The sequence below is a fragment of the Giraffa tippelskirchi genome, chromosome 9 (assembly GCF_054371585.1).
Source record: "Giraffa tippelskirchi isolate mGirTip1 chromosome 9, T2T-mGirTip1v1.2.pri, whole genome shotgun sequence".
Lineage (NCBI taxonomy): Eukaryota > Metazoa > Chordata > Mammalia > Artiodactyla > Giraffidae > Giraffa > Giraffa tippelskirchi.
Window position 1 is genome coordinate 111342307 of NC_137283.1, and position 26215 is coordinate 111368521.

At 43.8% G+C, this 26215-nt stretch overlaps 1 protein-coding gene across 4 annotated transcripts in view; it reads left to right on the forward strand.

Moving 5' to 3' along the window:
- Positions 1-269: 269 nt before the first annotated feature.
- PREP (prolyl endopeptidase) overlaps positions 270-26215 on the forward strand; it is a 135962-nt gene continuing 110016 nt past the window's right edge. For 3 of the 4 annotated variants that reach the window (XR_014065179.1, XM_081529323.1, XM_081529321.1), the window contains exons 1-3: positions 270-506; positions 6944-7018; positions 25315-25448. Coding sequence is in view for 3 of the 4 variants with exons in the window: in XM_081529323.1 (XP_081385449.1) it covers positions 462-506; positions 6944-7018; positions 25315-25448 (254 nt within the window). In the remaining variant the exon portion in view is untranslated. Of the gene's footprint in view, positions 507-1583; positions 1700-6943; positions 7019-25314; positions 25449-26215 lie in introns of all 4 variants that reach the window. The other variant, XM_081529322.1, reaches the window with a different exon arrangement.

Consider the following 26215-nt stretch of genomic DNA (forward strand, 5'->3'; position numbering starts at 1 on the left):
GTGTGCCGGGCGCGCGGGCCGGGGCCGGCGTGTTGGGCGTGTCCCCGGCCCGCGCGGGTCGCTCTCCGGCGCGTGCCGGGCGCCGTGGCCCCGCTGGCGTGGCGGGGACGCTCAGCTCGGTGGTCTAGGCGTGGGCCCGGGCGGCGGCGCGGGCGCGGCCGGTGCTCCTGCAGAGGGAGCTGTGCGCCCGGCCTGGCGCACGCACGGCGCCGCCCGTTCCCTCTTGCCGCCGCCGCAGCCGCTGGGCCCGCCCGCCGGGGAGGGGCTCCGGGCCTCGCCGACAGCTGCTTCCTGCTTCCCGCACGTCCTCGCCGCCGCGCAGCCGGTCCGGTCCTGAGTCCCGGCCGAGAGTCCCGGTCGAGAGCAGCCCGTCGCCGCCGTCGCCTTCCCGGCACCCGCCTCGCCCCGCGGCCCGCTCTCGCCCGTCCCGGAGCCCACGCCGCCCCTGCGCGTCCCCGGCCATGCTGTCCTTCCAGTACCCCGACGTGTACCGCGACGAGACCGCCGTGAGTACCCAGCGGCGCCTGGCCCACCACCCGCCGCCCGCGGCCCCTCACCCCTTGCTCTCCCCTCCCCCTCGGCCTTTGTTTGCGAGACCCGGCTGGGGACGCCCGGCTCCTCCCGAGGCGCAGGGGCCCTGGTGGCCGTCACCCTCCGCCCGCTGGCGGCGGAGCCGGTGACCAGCCGCAGCTGGACCACTTCCCAAGATCATCGGGGTCAAGGGCGAACACTCAGGTGGGCATGGGCGTCTTAAGAGAGTGGGAAGACAGAACGTGTCACTGCCGTTTTTCCTTGGAGGAGGCTCTTGCTTAAATATGGTGGTAGGAGAAAGTGTGGATGTGTGTAGATGATGTCCAGTTGTAAGACAAAAGCAAACTTTCAACTCACAAATTAAAAATACTTAGAGTTGAAGTTCATTCATTCGATTTTTAAAACGTGTGTGAAGCGCTTCCATCTGCCGGGTGCTGGCAGCGGGCGCTGGGGATGCAGGGCGGAGATAGAGTCGGTGGAAGGTGGGGCAGGGCCCCGTGGTGTGACAGAGCTGATCCGCGTGTTCCTAAACCAGAGCAGAGTCGGCGAGGCCAGAGGAGGCCTTAGAAGAGGAGAGGGTGGCCTTTTGGACAATGAAGTTTTGCCGAGTGCAGGGCTTAGCCACCATTTCCCTCAGTTTGTAGATAACCTCAGAGTCACTGTGGAGATCCTGTGGGTGATATTCTGGGCAGACACCGTTTTTTTTTTTTGCGTGTAAAAATTAGTTTGGCATCTTAAGAACTGGAGTAAATCCAAATGTTGTGGGCATGATTCTCGTAGGAATAGCCAAACTCCTCAGATGACTTAAAATAGAGTTGGAATAAAAAGATTTTTGTATAATACAGTTCCAGTTTTTTTCTGCTTGCTTTGACCCGATTTGTGCCTGAAGTCTGTACTTTAAAGCACTCCTCATTTTGGGGTAAAGGGTTCTGGGGCTTTAGAGCGAAGGATGTAAGGGTTGTTTTAAATTAAGACTTCCAAGTGGTACTAATGCATTCATGATTTCTTTGACCTGTGGCCATCTGGTAACCATGTTTTCTCTGTCTGTTCAGCTGCTTGCTTATTAAATTTACTCGCCCAAGAAGCCCTATCCCTGTGGTTCAAGAGTTGTTTCCTTTGTGCAACAGGAATAACGTGATCCAGCAGGAATGGAAAGGGGACAGACCAAGTAAGAAGACCTGAGTGCTAGTTGTGGGTTTGTCACTCCCTCCCTGGATGCCCTTTGGCAGATCCCTTTCCTATTATAGGCCTTTTCTTTCCTGAATGAACTATTAGGGCTGGCTTGGCTAACAACAGAGCTTACTTGCTTCTGTAGTATCAATCGTTCGTTCATTCAGGTGATGCCCTGGCCCTGCAGTGTGCCAGACATGAGTAATGGGAAGGCATAAATATCTTGGTTTGGTTCTTGAGGATCTTTGAGTTTTCAGGAGAGATAAAATTATAACATTTGATAAGTGCTGTTTTAGATTTGTTTTACTTAAATAGGGGAGGGGTGCTTCTTGCTTAGCTTTTCACTTTGGGGGTTACCAAAACCCTGCAGTTCACCTAGTCTGTGTTTAACAGTTCTTGAAAGGGTTAAGTGAGGATTTTATGAAGATGTCAGAAAGATTATGAACAATTAACTTCAAAGGGTATACCATGGATTTTAATACTCTCCAGTTCCTTTGCATCAGAGGAGTCGTGATCAGCCTCAAGGCCAAGGAAATGTAGCGCACCGTCCAGCCTGGACCCTGCTCTGTAGACCCCACAGGTTACTCATCCCAGCCCTGACAGCTGTGGGCAGTGTCTTTTTCCTGTGACAGAGTCCTGATTACTAACGCAGGCTTGACTTACGCATTTCCTTAAATTGTGGCCTTGATTTCTAGAATGGGTTTATTTCTCTCCAGCAGGTGCTAGCCATTGCTGTAGCTCTCTGTCTCTCTCCCTTGAGCGTCTTCCAGCCATGCACTGAGCAGTCTCCTACTGAACTGTGGGGTTGGAGCTTGCAATCCCATTGGATGGATTTCTGCATTAGCAAGCAGATTTTTGGAAACTGTGCTGTTCCAATGTGATACTGTGGCCCATCCCCCGAGAGTGTTGCGCTCAGGGAATTCAGGCCTGCAGCGGCGGGGTGTGCAGGGTGAGTGGAAAACATAGAGGAGAATGGCATTAATTTCCATCAGGAGGTGGAGACAGTATGAGAATTGAGGCTGGAAGTTGGTCAATTGGTTAAGGTTGAAAGGACATTCCTGGTCATGTGACTTAAAGTCATAGTTATGTAGGGCTGGACAGTCATGGAATTGCGTTTGTTTTGGGATGGCAGGAAGGCCATTGTGACCAGAACATCTGAGGTGTAAGCTTGGATGGGGGCTGGAAAGGGAAGATAAAATGGGGCCAGGTTTGATGGGCTCTGCCTGCTGTGTGTACAAATCTGCACTTGGTCCCAGAGGCAGCAGGCAAACTATTGACCAATACAAGTGAAATATTAATAGTGATAGTGTCTTATCAGAACTCTCTTTTTAAAGCCTCTTTGGAAAATATGGAATGGTTTGGGAACTTAAATCAGATGGGAGAATCAGGTACTATATAGCTTGAGTTCAGGGGATGTGGCCAATGAGATCACCCCACTTGTAGGGTATGTTCTTATAAAAGAAAAATGTAGGGGCCAGGTGGATGCGGGGAGGGCATTTGGCTCCTGGGATTGTCCTGGAGAAAATCTGTTTCTTGTCCTGGTTAGAAATGTCTGCTCAGTAACTGACTTCAGTCTGCTTCAGATTATAAGGCAGGTACTGAGAAGTTGGGGCTGTTTGCTCAGAGGTGAACACCATTCAGTAGGCAGTCCAGTAGTGTGCACTGGGTTCAGAGTAAAGGTCCGCCTGTGCACCTGCCAATTCACAACTGGTCTGCTTCATTAGCAAAAGATCAAGTCCTCAGGCTTTGGGGTCTGCTCAAGGTGGGGTCACTGTTCTCCCTCCTGCTTGTTAACCATCTGACCCTTGTTGGCTGCTTTAACTATGTCCAGCTTCAGTTTCCTCATCTGGAAAAATAAGTTGGTAGTAGCCTTACAGTGAGGACCAGATCAGATAAATGTGGCTATGGCACAGTGTTTAGCTCACAGCAGATCTACAGCCTTCACCCTTCCAATCTCTGTGAATTGCATTCTGCGGCTGTAAAATAGGAATATAATCAGCTCTCTTACAAAGGTGCTTTAAAACATCAGGCACAACAGTATGTATATTCAGCAGATGGTCATTGCTTTGGGTCTAGCACGTGGCAGCACTTTCACTTAGTCATAAAACTAAGATTTGCTGTTAATCTTTCCCCTTTTATGAAAAGTTAAGTTTCTGGATATGTCTGAGTTTTAGTAGCATCAGCAAATTTGGAAAACTCAGTAGTGGCCACAGGACTAGAAAAGGTAAGTTTTCATTCCAATCCCAAAGAAAGGCAATGCCAAAGAATGCTTGAACTACCACACAATTGCACTCATCTCACATGCTAGTAAAGTAATGCTCAAAATTCTTCAGGCCAGGCTTCAACAGTACGTGAACCATGAACTTCCAGATGTTCAGGCTGGATTTAGAAAAGGAAGAGAAACCAGAGATCAAATCGCCAACATCCGCTGGATCATCGAAAAAGCAAGAGAGTTCCAGAAAAATATCTACTTCTTCTTTATTGACTATGCCAAAGCCTTTGACTGTGTAGACCACAACAAACTGTGGAAAATTCTTCGAGAGATGGGAATACCAGACCACCTGACCTGCCTCTTCAGAAATCTGTATGCAGGTCAGGAAGCAACAGTTAGAACTGGACTTGGAACAACAGACTGGTTCCAAATAGGGAAAGGAGTACGTCAAGGCTGTATATTGTCACCCTGCTTATTTAACTTATATGTAAAATACATCATGAGGAACGCTAGGCTGGATGAAGCACAAGCTGGAATCAAGATTGCCAGGAGAAATATCAATAACCTCAGATATGCAGATGACACCACCCTTATGACAGAAAGTGAAGAAGAACTAAAGAGCCTCTTGATGAAAGTGAAAGAGGAGAGTGAAAAAGTTGGCTTAAAACTCAACATTAAGAAAACTAAGATCATGGCATCTGGTTCCATCACCTTATGGCAAATAGATGGGAAAACAGTAAAAACAGTGACAGACTATTTTTTGGGGCTCCAAGAACCCTGCAGATGGTGATTGCAGCCATGAAATTAAAAGACACTTGCTCCATGGAGGAAAAGTTATGACCAACCTAGACAGCTTATTAAAAAGCAGAGATATTACACTGCCATAGTCAAAGCTATGGTTTTTCCAGTAGTCATGTATGGATGTGAGAGTTGGCCTATAAAGAAGGCTGAGCGCCGATGAATTGATGCTTTTGAACTGTGGAGAAGACTCTAGAGAGCCCCTTGAACTGCAAGGAGATCCAACCATTCCAACCTGAAGGAAATCAGTCATGAATATTCATTGGAAGGACTGATGCTGAAGCTGAAACTCCAATACTTTGGCCACCTGATGGGAAGAACTAACTCATCTGAAAAGACCCTAATGCTGCTGGGAAAGATTGAAGGCAGGAGGAGAAGGGGACAACAGAGGATGAGATGGTTGGATGGCATCACCAACTCAATGGACATGAGTTTGAGTAAACTCCGGGAGTTGACAATGGACAGGGAGGCCTGGCGTTCTGCAGTCCATGGGGTTGCAAAGAGTCGGATACGACTGAGCGACTGAACTGAATTGAGGAACATTTTTAAAGTGTCCAATTGGTCCCTTCCAAGGAATATTTGGGGAAAGCTGTTTGCAGATTGTTTTGAGTCTGAGCTCTGATTCTGAACTCGGTATGGCCCTGGGCATGTTGCCATCTTGTGCTTGATATTGCTCCTAAAAATACTGGGTTGGAAGATCTTGCACAACTTTACATTTTTTTGATTCCTATTGTCAGAGAAAAGATGGTTGTCACTGTAAGCATGTTTTGCAACCATTTCAAGGTGTGTAGAATGTAAGAGACTTGCAGATGAGAAAACAAGACAGAAAACCTTTTCCTCGGTGATAATCAGCTAAAATTTAGAGAGGCTTTTGGTAAGGATTGAAAATTGATAATTTTAGAAAGACTCATTGGGAAGGCTTTCATCAGGTTTTATGTGCCTTGCACTTGCTGGTCATTATTTGCTCAGCAGTTCTTCTGTTCCACCTCAGTTGCCTGTCCTTCCAGGTGTCCCCAGGTACTGTCTCCCCAGCACCAGATGAGGACAGATGCTGACCCCCTGCAGAAAGCTAAGGGTCTGAGGCTTGGGAGAGAGTCTCAGTTGACCAACAGCCACAGTAGAATTTTGATAAACAGTAGAAACAGCAGGTTTTCCTTTTCCGGGAGATTGTTTGCTTTCCTTAGGGAATAGCCTTTACCTTCTGGTATTACAGAACAAAACCAAGGAGACAGGTGCAAAATATGTGAGATACTGGTTGTCTTTCAGACAACTGCACACAGGAAGCCTCAAATGGAATGTTGTTCATTTGTTGAGAGAGACTTGATTAGAAAGATGTCCATGTGGTTTCATTTGGCTAGATTAGTCACATTACTGTGTTATTGGGGTATTTATCTGTTGGTAGTTTCTTTGGGCATAATCACCTGGGGAGTGGTGACTTCTAGTTGGTCTACCAGACTTAGTCAGTCTCTGAGGCCAGGCCCACCCAGGAATTTGATTTTCCAAAAGTTCCCACGTGGGGGCTCCCGATGGCGTCCCCTCAGCCAGGCTCTCCTGGCACTCAGCAGTTTTATCTCATCAAATATCAGGGTAGTCTGAATGCATGATACCTTTGTGCCTCCTTTCCTACCCAGTGAAAGAAAGCATTTCATAATACATTGAACAGAAGAGAAGCTTCAGTTGTAGAAATGTTCTTTCATTGCATGAAAGTCAGCTTTCTCTGACGTCAGTGAGCATCATTACACATCAGTTAACTTGCTTTTTGGTAGTTTAGACTTAAAGGCAGATTGTACATTGTCGGGAGATTTCCTGAGCATCTATAAGCTTAGCAAGAACAGGGCAGTGCACCCGTGTGTGATGGCTCCCTCCCAAGCGTGCCCTTCCAGTCTCCCCACTGCATCGTGTCATTCAGCGCTTGGCTACCAACAACACGTTTTCAAGTTTCTTTAACACAGTGGCAGGCCTTTGTTTTGTGTTGTATAGACAGAGCTGTTCCTATTCTGACCTTTCATCTCTCTTCCCGCTCCAGCTAAAATGTTCTTTTCATTAAGGGTGGTTTGACACCTTTGAGAACCTGCCAACTTCGGTCCATGTGGTAATTTGGGCAGACACGTTGCCAGTGAGCCAGTTGGGCTATTTCAGACTTCCCCTTTCTTATCTCTGTCACATTCGGGAAGTAGTGATGTAGTTGGGGTTAGACACTAGTTATCTAATACCACATTTTGTCTTTTGCAGGTACAGGATTATCATGGGCATAAAATTTGTGACCCTTACGCTTGGCTTGAAGACCCAGACAGCGAGCAGACGAAGGTAAATGAGGGCTTATGATGAAAGAGAAGATGGTCTTCACAGCTCAGACCAAACCATAAACATCACTAACCATGGCTTGTCCCTCCTAGTATTATCCTGTGTTGTCTGCAGTGGGATGATGAATAGAACTGTTATACTACCACTCTCTTTGAAATGATTCGTGAGAAAAGGTGAAAGTGTTTTTAGTCCCATAGAAGATCACATAGCTGTTTTGAATAGTGTTTATGGACTATAGGCACACTGATGAACCAACTGTTTGAAATGAAAGTATTTGAAAAAAGGAAAGCAAATTTTTACCAAAGAAAAATAAAAACCTAGAGAATAATTATGTGAAGAAAAAAATTGCCTAATGCATTTTTTCCCAAAGGAAAGAAAATATATTGGAGACGTAGTACCAAGTCTTGAAAACTGAATGCTGGTCTTAGATTACTTATTGATTTTAATGCAACAACAACACAACAACTAAATTATAAGTAAACTGAATTCTCGGTATCTTTTTATATTTTATAAGGGGATGAAGAGGAGAATTTTCTACTCTGTCTAAAAATATGAAATTTTCCTATTCTTTTGGAGAAACGTAGTATTTTGAGCTGAAGTCTCATTTTGTTAATGAAGCTTACCCCTAAGTGCGATGTCCGATGGATACTATTTTCCTTCTTGGAGTGCCCAGGACTTGTCATTTGAGATTCATTATTTACATATGCTGTATGTGGTTAAGTTTGCTTGGATGAGGGAATAGTGTTTCTCCAATCCACTCAAAGTTCTTTGACTTTTTTATTTATAGCCATATTAACTTAGTATATAAAAATATGTATGCAGTTTCTAATATCCTCAGCACTCCAGAAGTTTATTTGAGCTTCTTTAGAATCCCAGAGTACATTTCCCACTAAAAAAAAAAAAAAAAAAAAAAACCTGGAAAAAGTTAATGCCTGCTGAGTGGTTTTCTAGGCCAGCTTCTAAAAGCCTATGTCTTAGCTGTTCTTGTATCTTGCGGTCCCTTGCCACTGTATATATCAGTGTTCCTTGGAGAACTGAACTCAGATTTCCAAGACAATTCAGATTTTCCAAGAAGGCATTCCCTCCTGATGTGGACCTGGCTAGTGGGATTGGGGTGCTTTCCTTGCCCACGCCCACCCCTCACTCCCTGTCTCGTACTCCTGCAACTCTTTCACGCTGCCTGGTCAGTGGGTTGCAGACTCCACTGCCTTCATGTCGTTAGGGAAAAGCTTCACCAGGAATGGAGTGGAGTGAAGGGCTTAGCCAGGCACGATGTTACATGGAAGAGGTGACGGCAGAAGCAGAAAGAGGTTGCTCCTTCTAGAGTAAATCCCATGTGAACTTGTTTTTCTTCCTTCATTCCCGAGGCACTAGCTTGCCTGCTTCTCTTTCTGCCACCCTTGGCTGTTCTTTGTGGCAAGCGTTTATCTTCTCCTCTGCCCACTGCAGGAACTCTTAAAACTTCTCCCCTGTTCTTTGTCCTTGAAGTAAGCACACCACCATTTTGAGGTTTTTCTGTGGTTTTTAACTTGTATCTGTACTCCCTCATTCTCACTTTCCCCATTCCCTTCTAGAAAGATAGAGGTCTCATGGGTGAGAATGATTGATGTTTGGGTTTTCATTTTTCTTTGGTGAAGCAATGAATTTTAGAGGTTGGTGGGTAGCAAATGAGAAACAAATAGGTAACTTGAGTGAGCAGAGGCTCCAGCTCTGCAGGTGAGGCTAGGAGGAGCAGGGAGCAGAGGCAGGGCTGCGTCCTCTCCTTGACCCTGCAACAGAAAACCTTGGTCCTCCAACTTTGGACTGGGCGGAGACAGATTGAGCCTGGACACGGAGGGTCACAGGCAGCCACATAGCCTGTAGTGGATGGAGAGCAAGAGAGAAGGAGATGAACTTCCTGTGCATCTCTGAAAAACTGCCCTCAAGGACTGTCTATGCTGATTCCTTTGTCTAAGGAATTGGGTACAACCTGGATTTCTGCAGCTTTTGATGGGGATTGAGTGATTCAGCTATGTTAGAATGACCCAGTTTTTGTTTACGTGTTAATGCATGCACATTTTGCTGTGCCTTATTTGATGATGTCTGGTCCTGTGGTTGACAAGCCACTTAACTAGTAGGTGAAACTTTGCTAATTAGTGATCTTCTAGGCAGCATTGGATAGACTCTAATGACATTGGTATATACACTGCTATTTTCATGGTATGTATTTAATAATAGATGTTTACTGTGTGCTGGGCACTTCAGTGGTAGCTTTGCATACCTTATCTCATTCAGTTCTCAAATCCTGAAATAGATCTTTTTCTTTTCCCCATTTCACAGATGAAGAAACTGAGTTTGAATGATTACATAACATGTCCAAGGTCACTCAGCTTGTAAGAGTGGAATCAGGTGGTCTAGGTGGTTATCAACTTCACATTAAAGAAATGATAAAAAAAATCAAAGACTCTGGGTGTAGTAGCTTTGGGAATGCACGCTATAGGAGTAGAGTCATGTCTTTGCTCCCTGTGGGACTTTATGGGTCCTCCTACAAGCACGCTGAGTGACCCCTCCATGCCTGCTCTCATGCTAACCTGTCCAAGCAGTGCTCCTCAGGTGTCAGGGCTGTGCAGCTCATGCCTGCCCCGCATCCTCCTCTGGAAGGAACCTCGTCCTTGGCAGGAGCTGGTTGTCATCTGAGAGCTGATGAGTGAAATTTTTGTCTTAGACTGAAAAGATAGGGTGTGTTTTTCTAATGAGCAGAAGAGCAGCAGGAACATTTTCTACTCAGAGCCATGTACACAGAGGTGGGTGTATTAGCCATACCTTGGTGTAAAGAGGAAAATCTTCATGTAGCCTCTAAAACAAAGAAAAGCTGCTTGTTACATTTTCAATAGAAACCAGCCCGGAAGTGAGAAACATTGATAGCTCAAGATCTGAAATGCTATCAGTAAGTCTTTGATTTAATCTCATGTTTAATAGAGCTTATCCAATTCTGCCAGTTCCTGGCATTTGAGGCTTTATCTTTTATTAAAGAAATATCAGCAGACTTGTAACTTGAAAATTCTCACAGATGGTGGTGGGGGGAACTTGAATCTGGATGAATCCTTTCAAGCTGTCAAGGCCCACATGACCCTATTTTATAGCAAATGTACCAGTTTGTAGAATATCCTGTGCAACTCAGTTGTTTCTTTGAGATCAGTTTAGCCTTAATTTAAAAACTCAGGAGAACTGCTTTGTAAAGAGGAAGCAGTAGACCAGCATTTATAATTCAAGCTTTTCTAGTAGCCACATTAAAAAAGTAAACAGAAAGAGGAAATTAATTAAAGTACTTTAGTATATTCAAAGTACTAACATCTCAGCATGTAATCAGTGTAAAATATTATTAAGGTATCTGCATTCTTTTAGACTAAATTTTCAAAATCCAATGTGTATTTTACACTTACAGCACATATCAATTCAGAGCAGCCACATATCAGGTGCTCAGTTACCACATGTGGCTAATGGCTGCCAGTATTGGACAGTGAAGATACGGTCCAACCTTTCTGGTGAACATTGATGTGAAGACTATAAATAATGATAGCAGGTTAAAAATAAGAAAGCAGAATTTGTCATAGAAATTTAGTTTAATATTATTATATCCATAGATTAAGTAAGCCTATATAACTAATCTAGGTAATGTTTTAAGAAGTTTAAAAAAAATCCAAAACTAAAACTAGTAATAACTTTAATAGTAAGTATCCAAAGCAACCTAAACAGTAGATTGGAATATCTTTGTCACTGCTGTTTTCGTATGTTTGCAAAACTTTGACCAGTGCAATAAAACATGAACTAAAGTTTGTAGAGGATAAAATAAAATTATCATCAATTACCGATTCTGTGATTATGCATCTAGAAAACCTAAGGGAAACAACTGAGAACAGAATGAATTCAATAAAGCGTGTGTGTATGGAATAAATATAAAATCAATACCACTCATACATACCATCAATAATGAGAAATCAACCCACCCAATAGCAGCAACAAAAAGTAAATACTTAAGGAAAAAGAAGAGTTTTCAGGCCTACGGGTAGAGTAATAGTGTCACTTCAGATAGAAAAGGGCCAGTTTGGGGTGTTATTTTTAATAGTGGCAAATTGAAGGTCTCCATTTCCAACAATAGTTTGGCATTGAAGTTGAACCTGGTAGATGTACCTGATGCAGTAGTCGGTGCATCTGTTACAGTGCTGAGCTCTAAGGGTTGCTTGGCTAAGTGAAAAGTGCCCCTGGTGGAGCAGGAAGTGGGAGAAGGTGCAGCCCTCAGGGGTGACAACTTTATAAAGTGCCTTTGCAGTTCTCGGAGACAGGGGTTTGCTGTTGTTTGCTCTCTGTTCTAGAAGAATCTGTACGGAAATACAAACTTAACAAAAGATAAAGGGGAGACTCTGGGTTAAAAGCTCTTTAGACATCTGCTAACTACGGTGTACTCTGGAGGCAGACGTCTAAACCATAGTGAAGTCTCACTGGAGTAAGTGGGACACCAGAGAAACCTTGGACGGGAGACAGCAGAGGGAGAGGCTTTAGTCATTGAAAGGGATTTGAAGACGGTTAGGCAGGTCCCAGCAGCTGTGAGCCCATACTTCTCAGTCAGCAGGCTCTCCCAGCTTGTCCTCCACAGGCCATGGAAGGAAGTGTGTGCAGCAGCCTTGTTGCACCTTGATGCTTTGACTCTGAGGGGACTTGAGCCTCTAGACTACTAATAGCAAGACACCCACCCCCCACCCATTGAATATAATGTGCATGTGGTTCACTTCCTAATCTTCTAACTTCCTAAGTTTCCCAGGACCAACAGACAAGGGAACCCCAAACCCCACACTCTGCCTTAGCTCTTTGTAGCATATTTCTTCATCTTAGTTGGTGTCTTGGCCCCTTTGGGTGAGCCCTATTCACATCTCATTTCAGATCTTATCACAAACCATCTCCTCTCTTCCTGTCCCTAAGCCAGTCTGTGTGCCCTTTTCAGGTGGCTCATACCCCTTCTTCCTTTGTCCCATCTGTCATCCATCTTTGTGGTCAGCAGTGGATCCGTTGCCAAACCCAGTGACTTCACCGTCATCCTGTGTTCTTTGTGCAGATGGACCACTCTTCCTGGGGAATTGTAGAAGCTTTGGTGTACACTGGCAAGGGGACTGCTCTGCCCCCTCCGCCTTGCACTGCCTCTCAAGCCCTTGGAGTTTGCTTACACTGCTCTTGTCACTGAAGCAGCCATCTCGCTCGCGGGTCCCTGGGAGGGTACCAAATGTGTATTTCTCTCTCCTGGCCTCCCCGCCCATCATGGTGCAGTCAGTCCACAGGGCACCATCTGCTCCCCTTCCTGATAGTGAGAAATCCTCTGCATCTCTGGGCTTGGTTTTGCAGCTCTGAAGTCCAGATAGAGGCATCATCCTTGTCACCTTTTGAAGAGTCTCCCCATTTCACTCCATCTTGTTGCGGCTTTGACCTCTTGATTGAATTCCAGAACTTGTTACGTAGTGAAGGGAGGATGCTTACAAAGAGGAAGAATTTACATCTGTTATTGTAACTAATTGTCAAGTCTAGCTTCCACAGAAGCCCTGTCTTCCACAGAAGCCCTGTCTTCCACAGAAGCCCTGTCTTCCACAGAAGCCTTGTCTTCCACAGAAGCCCTGTCCTGGGGCTTTGGTCCAGGAGTTAAGCAAATGTAGGATACCAGCTGCAGATATCAAAAGACCGATTTGTTTTTTCCCCTCCTTGAGAACTGCCTTGGGTTAAATGACAGTACCAATAGCTCTATTTGCCTTGTGGATTGTGAGAGAAGATCTCTTAGTAGGAACCAGCCCTCCACCCCCCAAAAACTGTATGTTTATTCCTTCTAAAAAAGTATCATTTGTTTCATAGAGGATCAAAGAAATAGAGATCTTCTTTTCTAAGACATTATTTGCTCCCCATCCCCATCCCCTATTTGAAGGAATAGTTAGGGGTTGCCTGTTACATCTTTTGAGAAGGGGCTATGAAGGTAGTGAGCAGAACAGTCCCTCATTCTTACAGGTAAGGAAGCTGGAAACGTCACCTTTCTCCTCCCCTGCCTATACTCATCCCTTCCTCTGCAGAAAAGATTTAAATCTTAAAAGACTTCTGATCAGCTCTAGGATGTTAAATAGCCTAGGATTTCTCTGTAGGTATTTTAATGTCACAGAGGTTCAGTGAAGAACAACGTTTAGGGCAGTCAACTCCTTTCCCTGGAATCCTAACTATTCTGATATGTGGTTTTCTGCTCACTTTTGTTGTTGTTCTTTAAGATTGACCCTAAAAGGATATAGCATGAAGAGTTGCCTGCTCTGTGCTGATATCAGTCTGGCCTAGATTTCCCTGTGTGGTGTCATCTCTCTGGTGTGGGACATAGCCAGCATGGGCAAGAACTGATGAGGGGCTGAGGGAGCTGAGATCCTTTTGTCCACTTGCATCTCCCCGTCATGCTGTCAGGCAGCACAGCCTACAGAGTGGAAGCTTGCTCCCAGGATGTACACTCACGTGAAGGGCTACTTCAGTGTCTCTAAGCCAGCAGACAGCAGATGAAGCTGACTGGGAGCAGAGGAATACTGGATATAATTCACAGCATAGAAGACTGGTTTTGGTTTGCAGTGTTCTTTTGAAGACTTTAGGACAAAATGTGAACATCCTTTTTGTACTGTGAGTTTCCAGACATTGCCGGTGTCGCTTCTGTTGGGACACAGGGAGGAGGAAGAGAGTATTTGCCAGATGGGACTGGAAGCCATAGCCTTTAGTCTTCCATTTTCTTGACCTGTGAGTACAGCCAGGTGTCTTACCTGGGATTTCTTTTCTTCATCTATAAAATGAATATAGTCAAAATGAATGTAGATGAATCAATTCATCTAGATCCAACCTTTTAGCAACACCCAGCTGAAAAGATGCATGTAACAGTTCATTTTCCATGCTCAGCAGAGCTCTGTGCAAAGGTGGTACAGCTTAGGTGCTACTGCTTCAATGTATTGAAATGTAGACCTTCAGACTCTAGTCCTCTTATTTGCTTACTCAGAATGTTACTTTAGAGACACCTGTGTCTTTTTATTTTCATCCACAAAAGTAGGCAGCATTTTCCTTTTGAAAAACATACTTATATTTTGAGCATTGAATCCCCACCTCTGCTAGTGGTTAGAATTGTGACCTGTGAGTGTGGTTTTATTGTTCTAAAGCGCAATGATTAAACCAGGGCAAAGATCACCTTGAAGCTATTAGGTAACACCTCTTTTAATTGGTGTTTTCTGAACCCACCATGAAATGCCCCGCCCTCCATTATTAATGTTTCATGTAAGGACCTGGATTGAGAATTACTGTGTTGTTCCTTCTCTACTAGAAACAGGAAATGCTTTAGGTAAATATATTACCAGTTATTATCTCAATCTCCAAGACCTCTAAGGTCTTAAAATGTTTCATCACCTCCTACAGAGATGTTTAGCCTTAGTATGGTTCACAAAAATACTTCTTGTAAATCACAGTTGAAACGTGTATTTAGGGTTGCATGTCCTTTTGATCTGTGCTTGGGGTAATTGTCAAAAGTATGATAGAGTTTGCTGGTACTGGTCCATCTTCTTTTCTAAGCAATCCTTTCTCTTGTCTTTTTCTTGCTTTCTGCAATGGGGTTTTTGAGGCAAGCAGCTGAAATGAATTCTGGCCATGTTTGGCAAGTAAGGAATTCATAGCAGGGACAAGGAGGCCAGCTTCTGGGTGGACTGGAGAGCTAGGCTTGAAGCAGGTAGGAACCAGGTACTTCTAGAGCTCCATGGTGGGAATTTCCACTTTTCAGGCAGCACTGCTAGTGGCATCAGTGATTACAGACCTTCAGCCCTCTGTTGCTTGTTCAGTGACTGCACCCCAGGAGAGGGTGTTTTGTTTGGCCAGGCTCCAGACATGTATGTCACGGCTTGGCTGTCCTGTGGCAATGAAAAAAGATTTGGTAGAAACCGTGGGGACCTTCTTTCGCTTCTGCAGTGACAGGACAGCTATGTGGAGTCTTCTCACTAAGCAGGGAGAACCCTGGGGAGGAAAATGGATGCTGGCAGCCCAAATGCCACAGGTCCGCTGGTTTCATCCCCTTTCCTTCTCCATAAGTGCTCTCACCCTTCCTTTCCTCCCCTGTCCTGTGTTGACTTGTGTGTCCACTCTGCTGAGCACTAGATTACATGGGGGTGAGGAGAAGGATGAGCTGTCATGAGCAAGAGAAATGTGGTCCATGCCAGCTTGGAATCACATGCCATCCTAGGCAGACCAGAGATGGTGAGCCCCTTAACCTTTGAGCTTTGGAGGTGAGTGCCAAAAGGAGGCTGAGCCACACCTTGAGTAGAAGCTGGGAGTCTTGCCCCATTTGTTCACCACCAGGGAAAGCAGCCCCCAGACTGTTGATGAAATTCTTAAGGTTGCTTGTGTACATTTAACATTAATATTTTCCCCATAAGCACTACTCAGCTTTGGTTCCAATAATCTACATTTCCTCTGTGAGAAATGTTGACATCAGACATGATATCTTTGGGAAAACAGTTATTAAGGAACCAGCAACTAAAGAATGAAGGTAACTGTGACTTCTCTGAGCTGCTTTCTTTTCTCTTAGATGTCTGCCATGTCTGGGGGGAAAGCACTCAGTCATAAAAATCACCTGTGCATGCGTGCTTAGTCGCTTCAGTTGTGTCCAACTTGCGACCATATGGACTGTAGCTCGCCGGGCTCCTCAGTCCATGGGATTCTCCAGTCAAGAACACTGGAGTAGGTTGCCGTGCCCTCCTCCTTCAGGGGATCTTCTCAACTCAAGGATTGAACCCTCCTGCTTTACAGGTGGATTCTTTACCCACTGAGCTACCTGAGAAGCCCAAAAATCACCTAGGTACTTGTTAAAAATAGACATGCCCAACATCTACTTTTAGAGTATCTAATAGGAGTAGAAATCTGTTTCTACTCCTACTCCAAGCTTTCTACTCTGTTTAAACAGATTTAAACAGAAATCTGTTTCCCAAGCACCTCATCAAGTAATTCTTAAGATCTAGAAAGCTTGGAAAAACTGCCTTAGAGAATGCTTAGACATGATTAGAGAACAGTAATACCTTTGCTTTATAGAGATGATTAGAGAACAATAATAGCTTTGCTTTATAGAGCCAAAATTCTCATAGATGCCTCACTTGTTCAGAGCATCAACTGGAGGGACTTTATTTGTGATTCTTAATTTTCTCATTGGGGGAAATCAAGGCATATGTCATAATAAAGACTTGCAGAACTCTCCTGTATAGCACTCGATGGCGCTCTGACCATTTGGGGCAGCTCTGTATATAATCATGCACACGGTTCTGGGACCTCCAGTTTCCTCTGTAAAGTCTCATACCCTTCTTGTTTTTATCCCTGCTGGCACTGCCTGGTTCAGGCATGCGTTGCCACCGAGCTAGACATTCAGTAGCATCCTAACATCTCCCTTCTTCCAGAACTTCTTTTCTACCCTGTTCTTCCCAGCAGCACATGAGAACTCTTTGAAGATCTTGGAACCTGTTTATTCATGGGAAAGCAACAATGTATAGTTGTTTAATGAATAACTTTAGAGGTAGGCAGGTTTGGATTTTAACTCCACAATTTTATCAGAGGTGTGACATTGGTCATGCTTATCAACCTCTCTAAACTTCAATTCTCTAATTTATAATTTGGAGAAAACTACTATATATGGTAGTGGTAAAAATTGAGTGATGTTTGTGAACCATGTAGCAGAGTGGTAGGCACAAGAAAGTGCTTAATAAATGGTTGTTATTTCATTTATTTTTAAGTAGCTTAAATAGCACAGGGATTATCTGCTTGATCATTTTTAAAGCTTTAGAGCTATCTAGGACAAATTCTTTTATTGCAGTTAATTCTTGGGCTCTGTTCATATCTCCTTTCATTTGGATCCATTTTAGTGGTTTGTATTTCCTAGAAAATTGTCCATGTCATTGAGATTTTAAAACTTACTAGCATGGGGTTATGTGAAATATTTCTTACAATAACTTTATTCTCCATGTTTGTGTCTCTTTCTTCATCGTTCCAAATTTCCAGTATCTGTAAATTCTTTCCTCTTTATAATTAGTTTAGCCAGAACTTTGGTTGAATGTGGTGGTGAGGAGATTGTTTGTTTTTAGAAAGGAATGGTTGTAGAACTTTTAAGTTGTATTCTTTAATTTTCTAGCTCATTGATTTATTTTTATTTTATTTTTTTGTTACCTTAAAGATTTTTGATTAGAATGTTTAACTACTACTTTGCTCTTTCTCATTTACTCATGGTCACTTTTTCCAGGCTTCCCCATCCAGCCCTCAGGCAAGCTTCTGGTGGATTCATCCTCTTCCAGCCTGGAGTGCTTGAGCCGAGGGGCTCTTGGAAGAGCTGTGTCAGTCAGGACTCATGATGAACCGCACCTTTATATATGTTTTTAAAAAAGGAGCTGAGAGGCTCACGTAATTGAAGATCAGTGCATGCCTTAAGGCACAGCTTGATCTAGGACTGCTTGTGGTATTTCCCTAAACCTGTCTGTCTCTGTCTCTTAGGTGATCTGCTTTTCTCTGATTGTTTTGTTTTCCAGTAGCCTCTCCCACATAGTAGAGAAAGATGGTCCTTGCCCCTTCAGGTTTTACACAGCCCTGACAACCCCAGATCTCATGAGATAGCCTCTCCTGCTATTGTTCACCTCAGTTCCTAAAAAAGGATTCTGGTTGCTTGTCCTGGGTTCATAACTACTTTATTGACTGTTATATGTCGAGGAGAATAGATGGAAGATTCTGCCTATGAAAATGAACAGGGTTTACTCACGAGAAGAATGTAGAAAGGAGTTAACATATTTAGAACATAGACAGGGGTATCACTGACACTTTATGACATTTAGTGTAAGCTGCTGGCACCCAGAAATGGTAAAATCTGATCAAGAGAGAGGGTGAACCCCAGACTTCCTGAAGGTGTGACTCATTTTCCAGACCTAGCCTTGTATCTGGGTGTAAAGCACCTTCCCTGGGCCACATGTACTTCATCTATCACAGTGTGGGTGCTGCCCTTCAGCACATGGCACACCCAGGCCCCGACTGTCCCCCGAGCCTGTTCCAGGTACGCTCCTGAATCTGTGCTGTGGACTCAATCAGGTCAGCTGCCTCAATGTGTGTGAGTCATGAAACAAACTCCTGGACCAGCCTCGAGCCTCCTTCTGCATGGGTGTCCTGCCTGGCCCCGGATGAATCCCTGGATCTCAGGAAGGGGAGTTCTGATGGCTAGCAGGGGTCACACTTCACCCCCCACCCCACCTGCAGTCTCTCAGTGGGGCATCCTAAGATACTGAAAAGAAACAGATGTCAGCTTCAGGTGTTTTTGTCACATTCTAAGAACTTTAATAGCAAAAGGAGAAGAGGATGGCAGAGGATGAGATGATTGGATGGCATCACAGACTCAGTGGACATGAACTTGGGCAAACTCACGGAGATAGTGAGGGACATGGAGGCCTGGTGTGCTGCAGTCCATTGAGTAGCAAAGAGTCAGACACGACTGAGCAACTAAACAACAAGAACTTTAATTCCTAATAGTTTTGTTTTTCTTATTTTTGAAATATTCTTGTTATAGTTTGGATTTCCCCATTGATACAAGAGTTATTCAAGAGAGGATATGTATGTGTTTAACTTCTTCCTGGGTGGGTTTTTAGTTAGATTTGGACTTGATGTGCAGATCACCTCTGTCCTTGCCAGGCTTCTGGTCAGTAGTAGTATGTACACTGAAGAACAGGGCCAGGTCAGGTTAGTGTTCCAGCTTTGAATGAGCTCCCTGGTAATGGCGAGATTTGAGACCAAGGCTTGGATCTAAGGTCATAGTGAGACTTTCTGCTTCCTTCCCCTTTGATTGGCAGTAACTCGCCCAATGGGGGAACAAGTTGGTTTGCCCTCATGAGGACGGGCAGAGAAGGTGGAAAGAGGCCTGGAAGGGCTTTTGAAGGCTCCACCTGGTCTGTCACCCACATGCAGCAGGAAGCTCAATAGGGGCCTTCCTGCCCTGAGAGTAGGTGGTCCCGGAGAGAAGAGAGGGACCCACTTTTAATTTTTTTCTTTTATTTATTTATTGGCAGAATTTAATTTTCGGCAGTTTATTTTCCAAAAAAAAAAAATCTATTCAGTTTCTTATTCAGTTAATTTGTTATGTTTTGGATTCCAGTATTTTCATGTTTCAGACATTGTTGGTGTGTTTAAAACCACCTTGAAACATTTTAGTCCTGTGTAACATTTTCAAATTATGAAAGCAAAAAATTTCAATAGCTCAGAGAGTGAAAGTATCACTAGCTAAAAAATATCTGATGAACTCACCAAACAAGAAGGGAAAGTAAATCCATCTTTTGATGCCCTTTACTTTCTCTGTAGCCACGCTGGGCTTTTAATGTTCAAAGATAATAAGCCTTATGGATTTTGGGCTCTCACCAATTGGATTCGACATTTCTCGTCCTTGGGATTTGTAGGGGTTTGTGGGGCCAGGAAGAGAAAGGCACCTCCCTGGGTCAATATAACGGCATTGTAGTTACAACCATGACCCAAACAAGCTTTTCTTGGGATTTAACATTTCCTTTTTTGTCTGATCTGATGTACTGGCAATGTTTGTAAATGTTCAGAGAACACTGGGAAATATGGGGCACTTTTTTTTCATTTGTGGGGTGTCAGTTCCTAAGTGTGTCTTGTACGTAACTCCATTCTTTTGTAATCTCAATTTCTAGACCTGTTTCCTGGAGCAGGTGCCTCTCACTGTGTTTGGCACGACTTGCCTCTAGTTTTCCATGTGGTCGCCCAGCCCTCCTGGCCCTGGGTCCTGCAGCCTCCCAGATGAACTGTGCCACCTCTTGTCTTCTTTTTTATGGGTGCCTCCTTGCACCTGGGGAGTCATTTCTGAATTCTGCTACACTCCCAGCAGAGAGAGGGGGTCCGAGTGCTTCCCCCTCTGGCCTCCAGGGTGCTCTCAGCTCCTTACACAGGACTATACAGAAAACACCGACTGGTGTTTTCTGCCAGTCTGTGCTGTGACCCCAACCACTTGCCTTAACCATAGTTGCTTTAACCAGCACACTCATATATATATATATATATATATACACACATATATATACACACATATATATATACATATATATACACACATATATATATACACACACACACATTTGTGTGTATATGTACATGTGTGTATACATATGTATGTATACACATACATATATACATCCTTGTGTGTGTATCATTTGCAGCTAAAACTCCTCCAGGTGTGTGGGATGTAGGTAGCACTATCCCTGGTTTCACTTGAATGGTACCCGTGCCACAGTCAGTCTCCCAGCTGGAAGTCCCTCTTTGTCATCAGACTGCCTGCCTGCCCCACTCTCTGAGGCCCGCTGCATCCTATCCTGGGAGTGGCTTTCCCTTCATTTGTTCCTGCCCCACTCTCTGAGGCCCGCTGCATCCTATCCTGGGAGTGGCTTTCCCTTCATTTGTTCTCCTAGAGCTTTTATCTTCTATGTGTGTGTGAGTCATCTTTTTAATCCTATATCGCCCATCGTGATGCTCTGTGTTGTTTTTTAGTCGCTCAGTCATGTCTGACTCTTTTGTGACCCTCCTATGGACTGTAGCCCACCAGGTTCCTGTCCATGGGATTTTCCAGGCAAGAATACTGAAGTGGGTTGCCATTTTCTTCTCCAGGGGATTTTCCTGGATCAGGGATTGAATCCACATCTCCTGTGTTGGCAGGTGGATTCTTTACCACTGAGCCACCAGGGAAGCCCTATGTTCATTATATATTTTATCTACTTAATAAGTAACTTATGCATCCTCTTTATTCATATATGTAAGACTTGTGCTTGTGAAAGGACTTGAGATATTTAGTGGACTGATGTGAGGACAACTTGAAAAAAATTCTGTAAACAGTAAAGGTAAAGGCATCTCCAGCTCCCAAACTGAGCGACACTTTGCCAGGTAGCTGTGCTTTCTTTTTATTAAATTATGGTAAGGACATTTAGCATGAGTTCTGCTCTCTTAACAGCGTTTAATGTGTATGGTATAATATTGTTAACACAGTGTTGTTCAGCAGATCTCTAGAATTTAGTCATCTTGCATAACTGAAACTTCCCTTTGAAGGTTTCTAATAGTTAAGGCAAAATGAAATGTGAATTGGATTTCGTAGCTTTGAGCAACTATTCTTAGAAAAATGTGTTCAGACTCGTCCGTAGCTATAAAATCTAAACTCATGATCCTCTTTAAAAGCTCAGCTGCTGGTGTCATTTCATGGGCTTTTGAGTTTCAGTGATTTTAATAATACCCTGGAGTATGAGTTTGGATACTGAGACTCCTGCGGGACAAGAAGAATTTAATTCTCCTCACCCTGCTTCTTTATCATCATGCAATTGCTCAAGTTTTTCTTTTCATTATCTTTATACCTCTTCTTCCTTTCCTCCAAATGTATTCTAATTTTCAGACCAAGAAGGCAGACTGTTAAATCCATAAATGACCAAGAAGGCATTATTAGCATTCTTTGGGACCCTAAATTTCACAAACCCCTTAACAGAAGATTTATCCACACCTTCATGAAGAGGACCTGTTCATATTATAAAGATGCACGTTAAGACTGTTAAGAACTTGAACATTGTTTGCATCTAGGTATTGGAAATATGTCGTCTTTAAATATTGCTCTAGTTAAAGTAACTGACTAACATTTGTGGGTGACATATTGGATATAATGAGCCTGGTTATTTAGTAGCATTGTTATGACTCGTCTGGTGGTTTTCTGAACATTTTATATGAGAAAAGCCAGTGTGTCTGCTTTGTTGTGAGATGGATTCTGTGGCAGCAGTTGTGATTGTACCGAGAGAAGCCAAGCAGCATAGAGAATCCATGGGTGAGCACAGTTCACCTTTGCAGGGAAAATGGACTAAGAATCTGTGACTCATGGATCCACTGTGGTCCTCCAGGGTCAGGCCTAGTGCAGCCTCCAACACACACAAATCAGAAGGACTAGGGAAATGAAGGCTGCAGGGCTTCTTTCTCAGAGGACCCCCAGTGGAAAGGGTCCTTCTAGGACCCTCAGTCTGGCGGGTCTCAGGGTGGGAGCCCTCAGTAGCTTGAATGTTCTGCTGAGACCCTTCTCGTAACCAACTGTCTGACTGAGATGTGGGCGTGGGCTTACCCTTCTCTGCCCCCAACTCCCGTGACTCCCCTGTGTCCCATCCCTGCTCCGTTTTGAGACCGGCCATTCTACATGGACTTGTCTCTCACCAGACTACTGCCCGAGCCTGCTAACCAGCTTTCCTGTTGCCACTTTTGCTCCCCCATAGCCTGTTCTCCACCCAGAGCAAGAGGAGTCCTTTTAAAAGATAAATGAGTAGTAGGCCAGGAGTCAGCCTCGGGCACTGTTACAGTGACGGAAAGAGCATAACTCTGGCTTCATGCTGTTGCTAACTCACTGAGTGACTCTGGTCAGGTGACCTTATTACCCTCTGCCTCCATTTCCTTGTCTGTAAGGCTGCACACCCAGGGTGGCATGGAGCCAGCAGTAAATGGGGCTGGAGATGCTCAGGCTCCCACCTCCCACAGAGATGGGGGGATGGACAATGCAGGCAGGTGACCCAGCAGAGACAAAGGCTGGGAGGGGAGCTCAGTGGACTGAGCCCAGGGACAGGAGGGAAGGTCGTGTCAAAAGGTCCAGTTTACTTCAGCCATGAAATCAGGTAATGCTTTTGCTTCCCTGGTGGCTCAGACAGTAAAGAATCTGCCTGCAATGCAGAAGACCTGGGTTTGATCCCTGGGTCAGTAAGATCCCCTGGAGAAGGAAATGGCAACCCACTCCAGTATTCTTGCTTGGAGAATCCCATGGACAGGGGAGCCTGGCGGGCTATGGTTTATGGGGTTGCAAAGAGTCAGACAGGACTGAGTGACTAACACACACACCCACCACCCCAATCCCCCGAGAGTGCTGTGCACACACACCCCTCAACCACCTACCCCCCCAGAATGCTACACACACACTACAACCCCCAGAGTGCCAACACACACACAACACACCACACTACACCACACCACACCCCCACCCCACCCCACCTCAGAGTACTGCCCCTTGTGGCTTCGCAGCTGTGCATCGATTTTGTAACTAAAAAGCAAAAAGTATCTTTGTGGACACTTTGTAATGAGATAGAGTGGAGTCAGCAAACTTCCTTTAAAGGGCCACATAGGAAATATTTTAGATGATGTGAGTCACCCAGGTCACTGTTAGGTTTTCCACCCCTGCCTGTACCCAGCTGTTAAAAATATAAACCTATTCTAAGCTCGAGTACCATAGGAGAGCAGGCCATGGTGAGGTTTACCGATCCCTATTTCTGTGGGACTCAGTTTTATTTTCTGTTTGAATGAAATGAGAAATGTGACCCGTAACAGTTTTATTTCTCTTGAATTGATCCTCTTGCAAAACTCTTGTTAATCATTGTATTCATACCTCATATTCTTTCCCACTTGTTTTCAAGCACATTATAAACCTTGAGTTTTAGAGCAGCTTTCTCTCAGCACAGAATCGTGGTTCTCCAGCGTGGGGTCAGTGCTTTGTGTAGGAGAGCCCATTTAAAGACCATTTTGAGCTGGGTGGGTCCTTAGGTCTGGATGAACTCTGACAATAATGCATTTTTTGTGTGCCATTCCAAATATAGTAAGTTGTTAATTTCCTGAAGTTTTCTCCTATCAAAATGGTTTGCCTTTGCACAGACATCTGATTCAACCTTCAATTGAGCTGATACATTTACTCATGCTTCATTTCTAATAACCAGATGTGAATTATTATGAAGCCCAGATTTTATAGTATTACAGTATTATTACAGTATTATAAACTTTCTGACTGCTTAGTTATAAACAGGCTAAGCTTGGATACACCTGATCTGTTGTAGAAACTGTCACTTCTCCTGACCTCCTGAGGCTACCTCTTGCTTTTCTTACAAATCATTGTTGTCAATAAACTTACTCAGTGCCACCCACTTTCCAATTTTTTTTTAATATTCTATAGTTTCAACATTTAGCAAAGTTCTCGAGTTGACAAGGGTAGTAGGTCTTGGAAAAATTGTCAAAAACAAAATTGATAAGCTAGTACCTGGATGTCTCTAGCTTGTATCTCTAGTTTGGTTTCTTTTTATCTGATATCTGGGGATCACTGGCTGCTGAGAAGCCGGGATCCTTGGCCTGGGGTGAGTGCCCTCTCTTGACAGCCTGTGATCTAAGCCGTGGTCTAGTGTGTTCATTGAGAGCAGATTCAAGAGCTGGCTCTGCCACTTCCCTGCTGCGTGATGTTCATCACCTTTTGAACCACTCTAAGACTCACTCTCCCCATCCAGAAAGTTGGGCTGAAAAAGAACCTTCTCCGTTGGAATATGAGTTCTAAATGAGTTAATACTTGCTTGGTACAGAGTGCCATGTGAGTATTACTGTTATTTATTGAGGGAGAGTATGCTTTTGCTGATATATTGTTTAAAAATCTTTTTTCCTGGTTTTATTGAGATATAGTTGATGTACAGCAGTGTGTAAGTTTAAGGTGTACAGCATAATGATTTAATCTACATGTATCATGAAATGATCACCAGGACAAGTTTAGTTGACATCCATCAACTCATTCAGATAGCAAAAGAAAGAAAAAAAAATTTTTTTCCTTGGGATGAGAATTCAGGATTTTATTCTCTTTTGACAGCTTTAATATCTCTTAAAGCAGTGTCCGTTGTACTTGTCATGTTGTGCATTACATACCTAGTACTTAGTTATCTTATAACTGGAAGTTTGTGCCTTTTGACCACCTTCATTCAGTTCCCACTTGCCTTATCTCCTTCCTGCCTCTGGTAACTACAAATCTGATTTTTCTGTGAGTTTGTAGATTTTGGTTTTTTTTTTAAAATTAGTCAACATATGAGTGAGATCATGCAGTATTTGTCTTTCTCCATTAGACTTAATGTCCTCAAGTTCCATCCGTGTTGTCACAAATGGCAGAATTTCCTACTTTTTTTTACGACTGAATTATACTTGTCTATATGTATTCCACATTTTCTTTATTCATTCATCTGTCAGTGGACGCTTTGGTTGTTTCCATGTTGTGACTATTGTAAATAATGCTGCTGTCAACATGGGGGTGCAGATGTCTCCTCAACATAATGTTTTTGTCTCCTTAGGATATAGTCCCGGGAGTGAAATTGCTGAATCTTGGCTGGTAATATTAATGGATAATACTCCATGTGGAAAATTTTATATCTGACATGCTTTGTTCATTTAAATTTTCTCTCCAGGCTTTCGTGGAGGCCCAGAACAAGATTACTGTGCCATTTCTTGAGCAGTGTCCTATTAGAGGTTTATACAAAGAGAGAATGACTGAATTGTATGACTATCCCAAGTATAGCTGCCACTTTAAGAAAGGGAAAAGGTATGTAAATTTCCTTTCATTTCATTTTCTTTTTGCTTATCTAATCTAATACTTTCTTAAATTTTACAGTACAAATTCCAAATAACTTACCAGTTTATAAACTTTATAAACATTATAAAATCAGCTCATTTCTATGCTTGACTATGAAAATAGTATTTTTTTGGTCTGTTGTCCACATTCTTAAAAGAAGGACTAAGAAATTTAGCAGAGATGTGTCCTAGGATGAAACTAGACTGTAGGAAGTAATTGTCTTGTGGCTAGTAATTGGTGAGATAGCATGATTCATAGACAGCAGTGGAGATTTATTTGCCTCTAAAATTAATCCTCTTTGGCTTATACTACATGAAAAGACTTTATTAGATGCATTTCTTCCATCCAAGAATGGCAGTAGGCCAGGAGGGAGCACCCATTAATTCACCTCTCTTGTTCCTTTCCCTCTGACACTCACTTAAAACATAGCCTCTTGTTCGGCTTTTAAGTCTTTTTGGAACCACTGCCACAGATTTACTTTAGAAATTATTAGACTCCCCCGACACAGGGATCAGCAAAGTATGCTCTGCGTGCCAAGCCTCGTCCACCTCCTATTTTGCAAATGAACTTTAAATGGCACACAGCCATGGTCATTTGCTTGTGTGTTATTCATGGCTGCTTTTGTGCCACAACTGCAGGATTGAGTCTGTATGGTGCCCAAAGCCTAAATAATTTGCAGTCTTGCTCATTACAGAAAAGGTTTGCCCACCCCTTGCCCTAGAAGCATGACTAAAGAA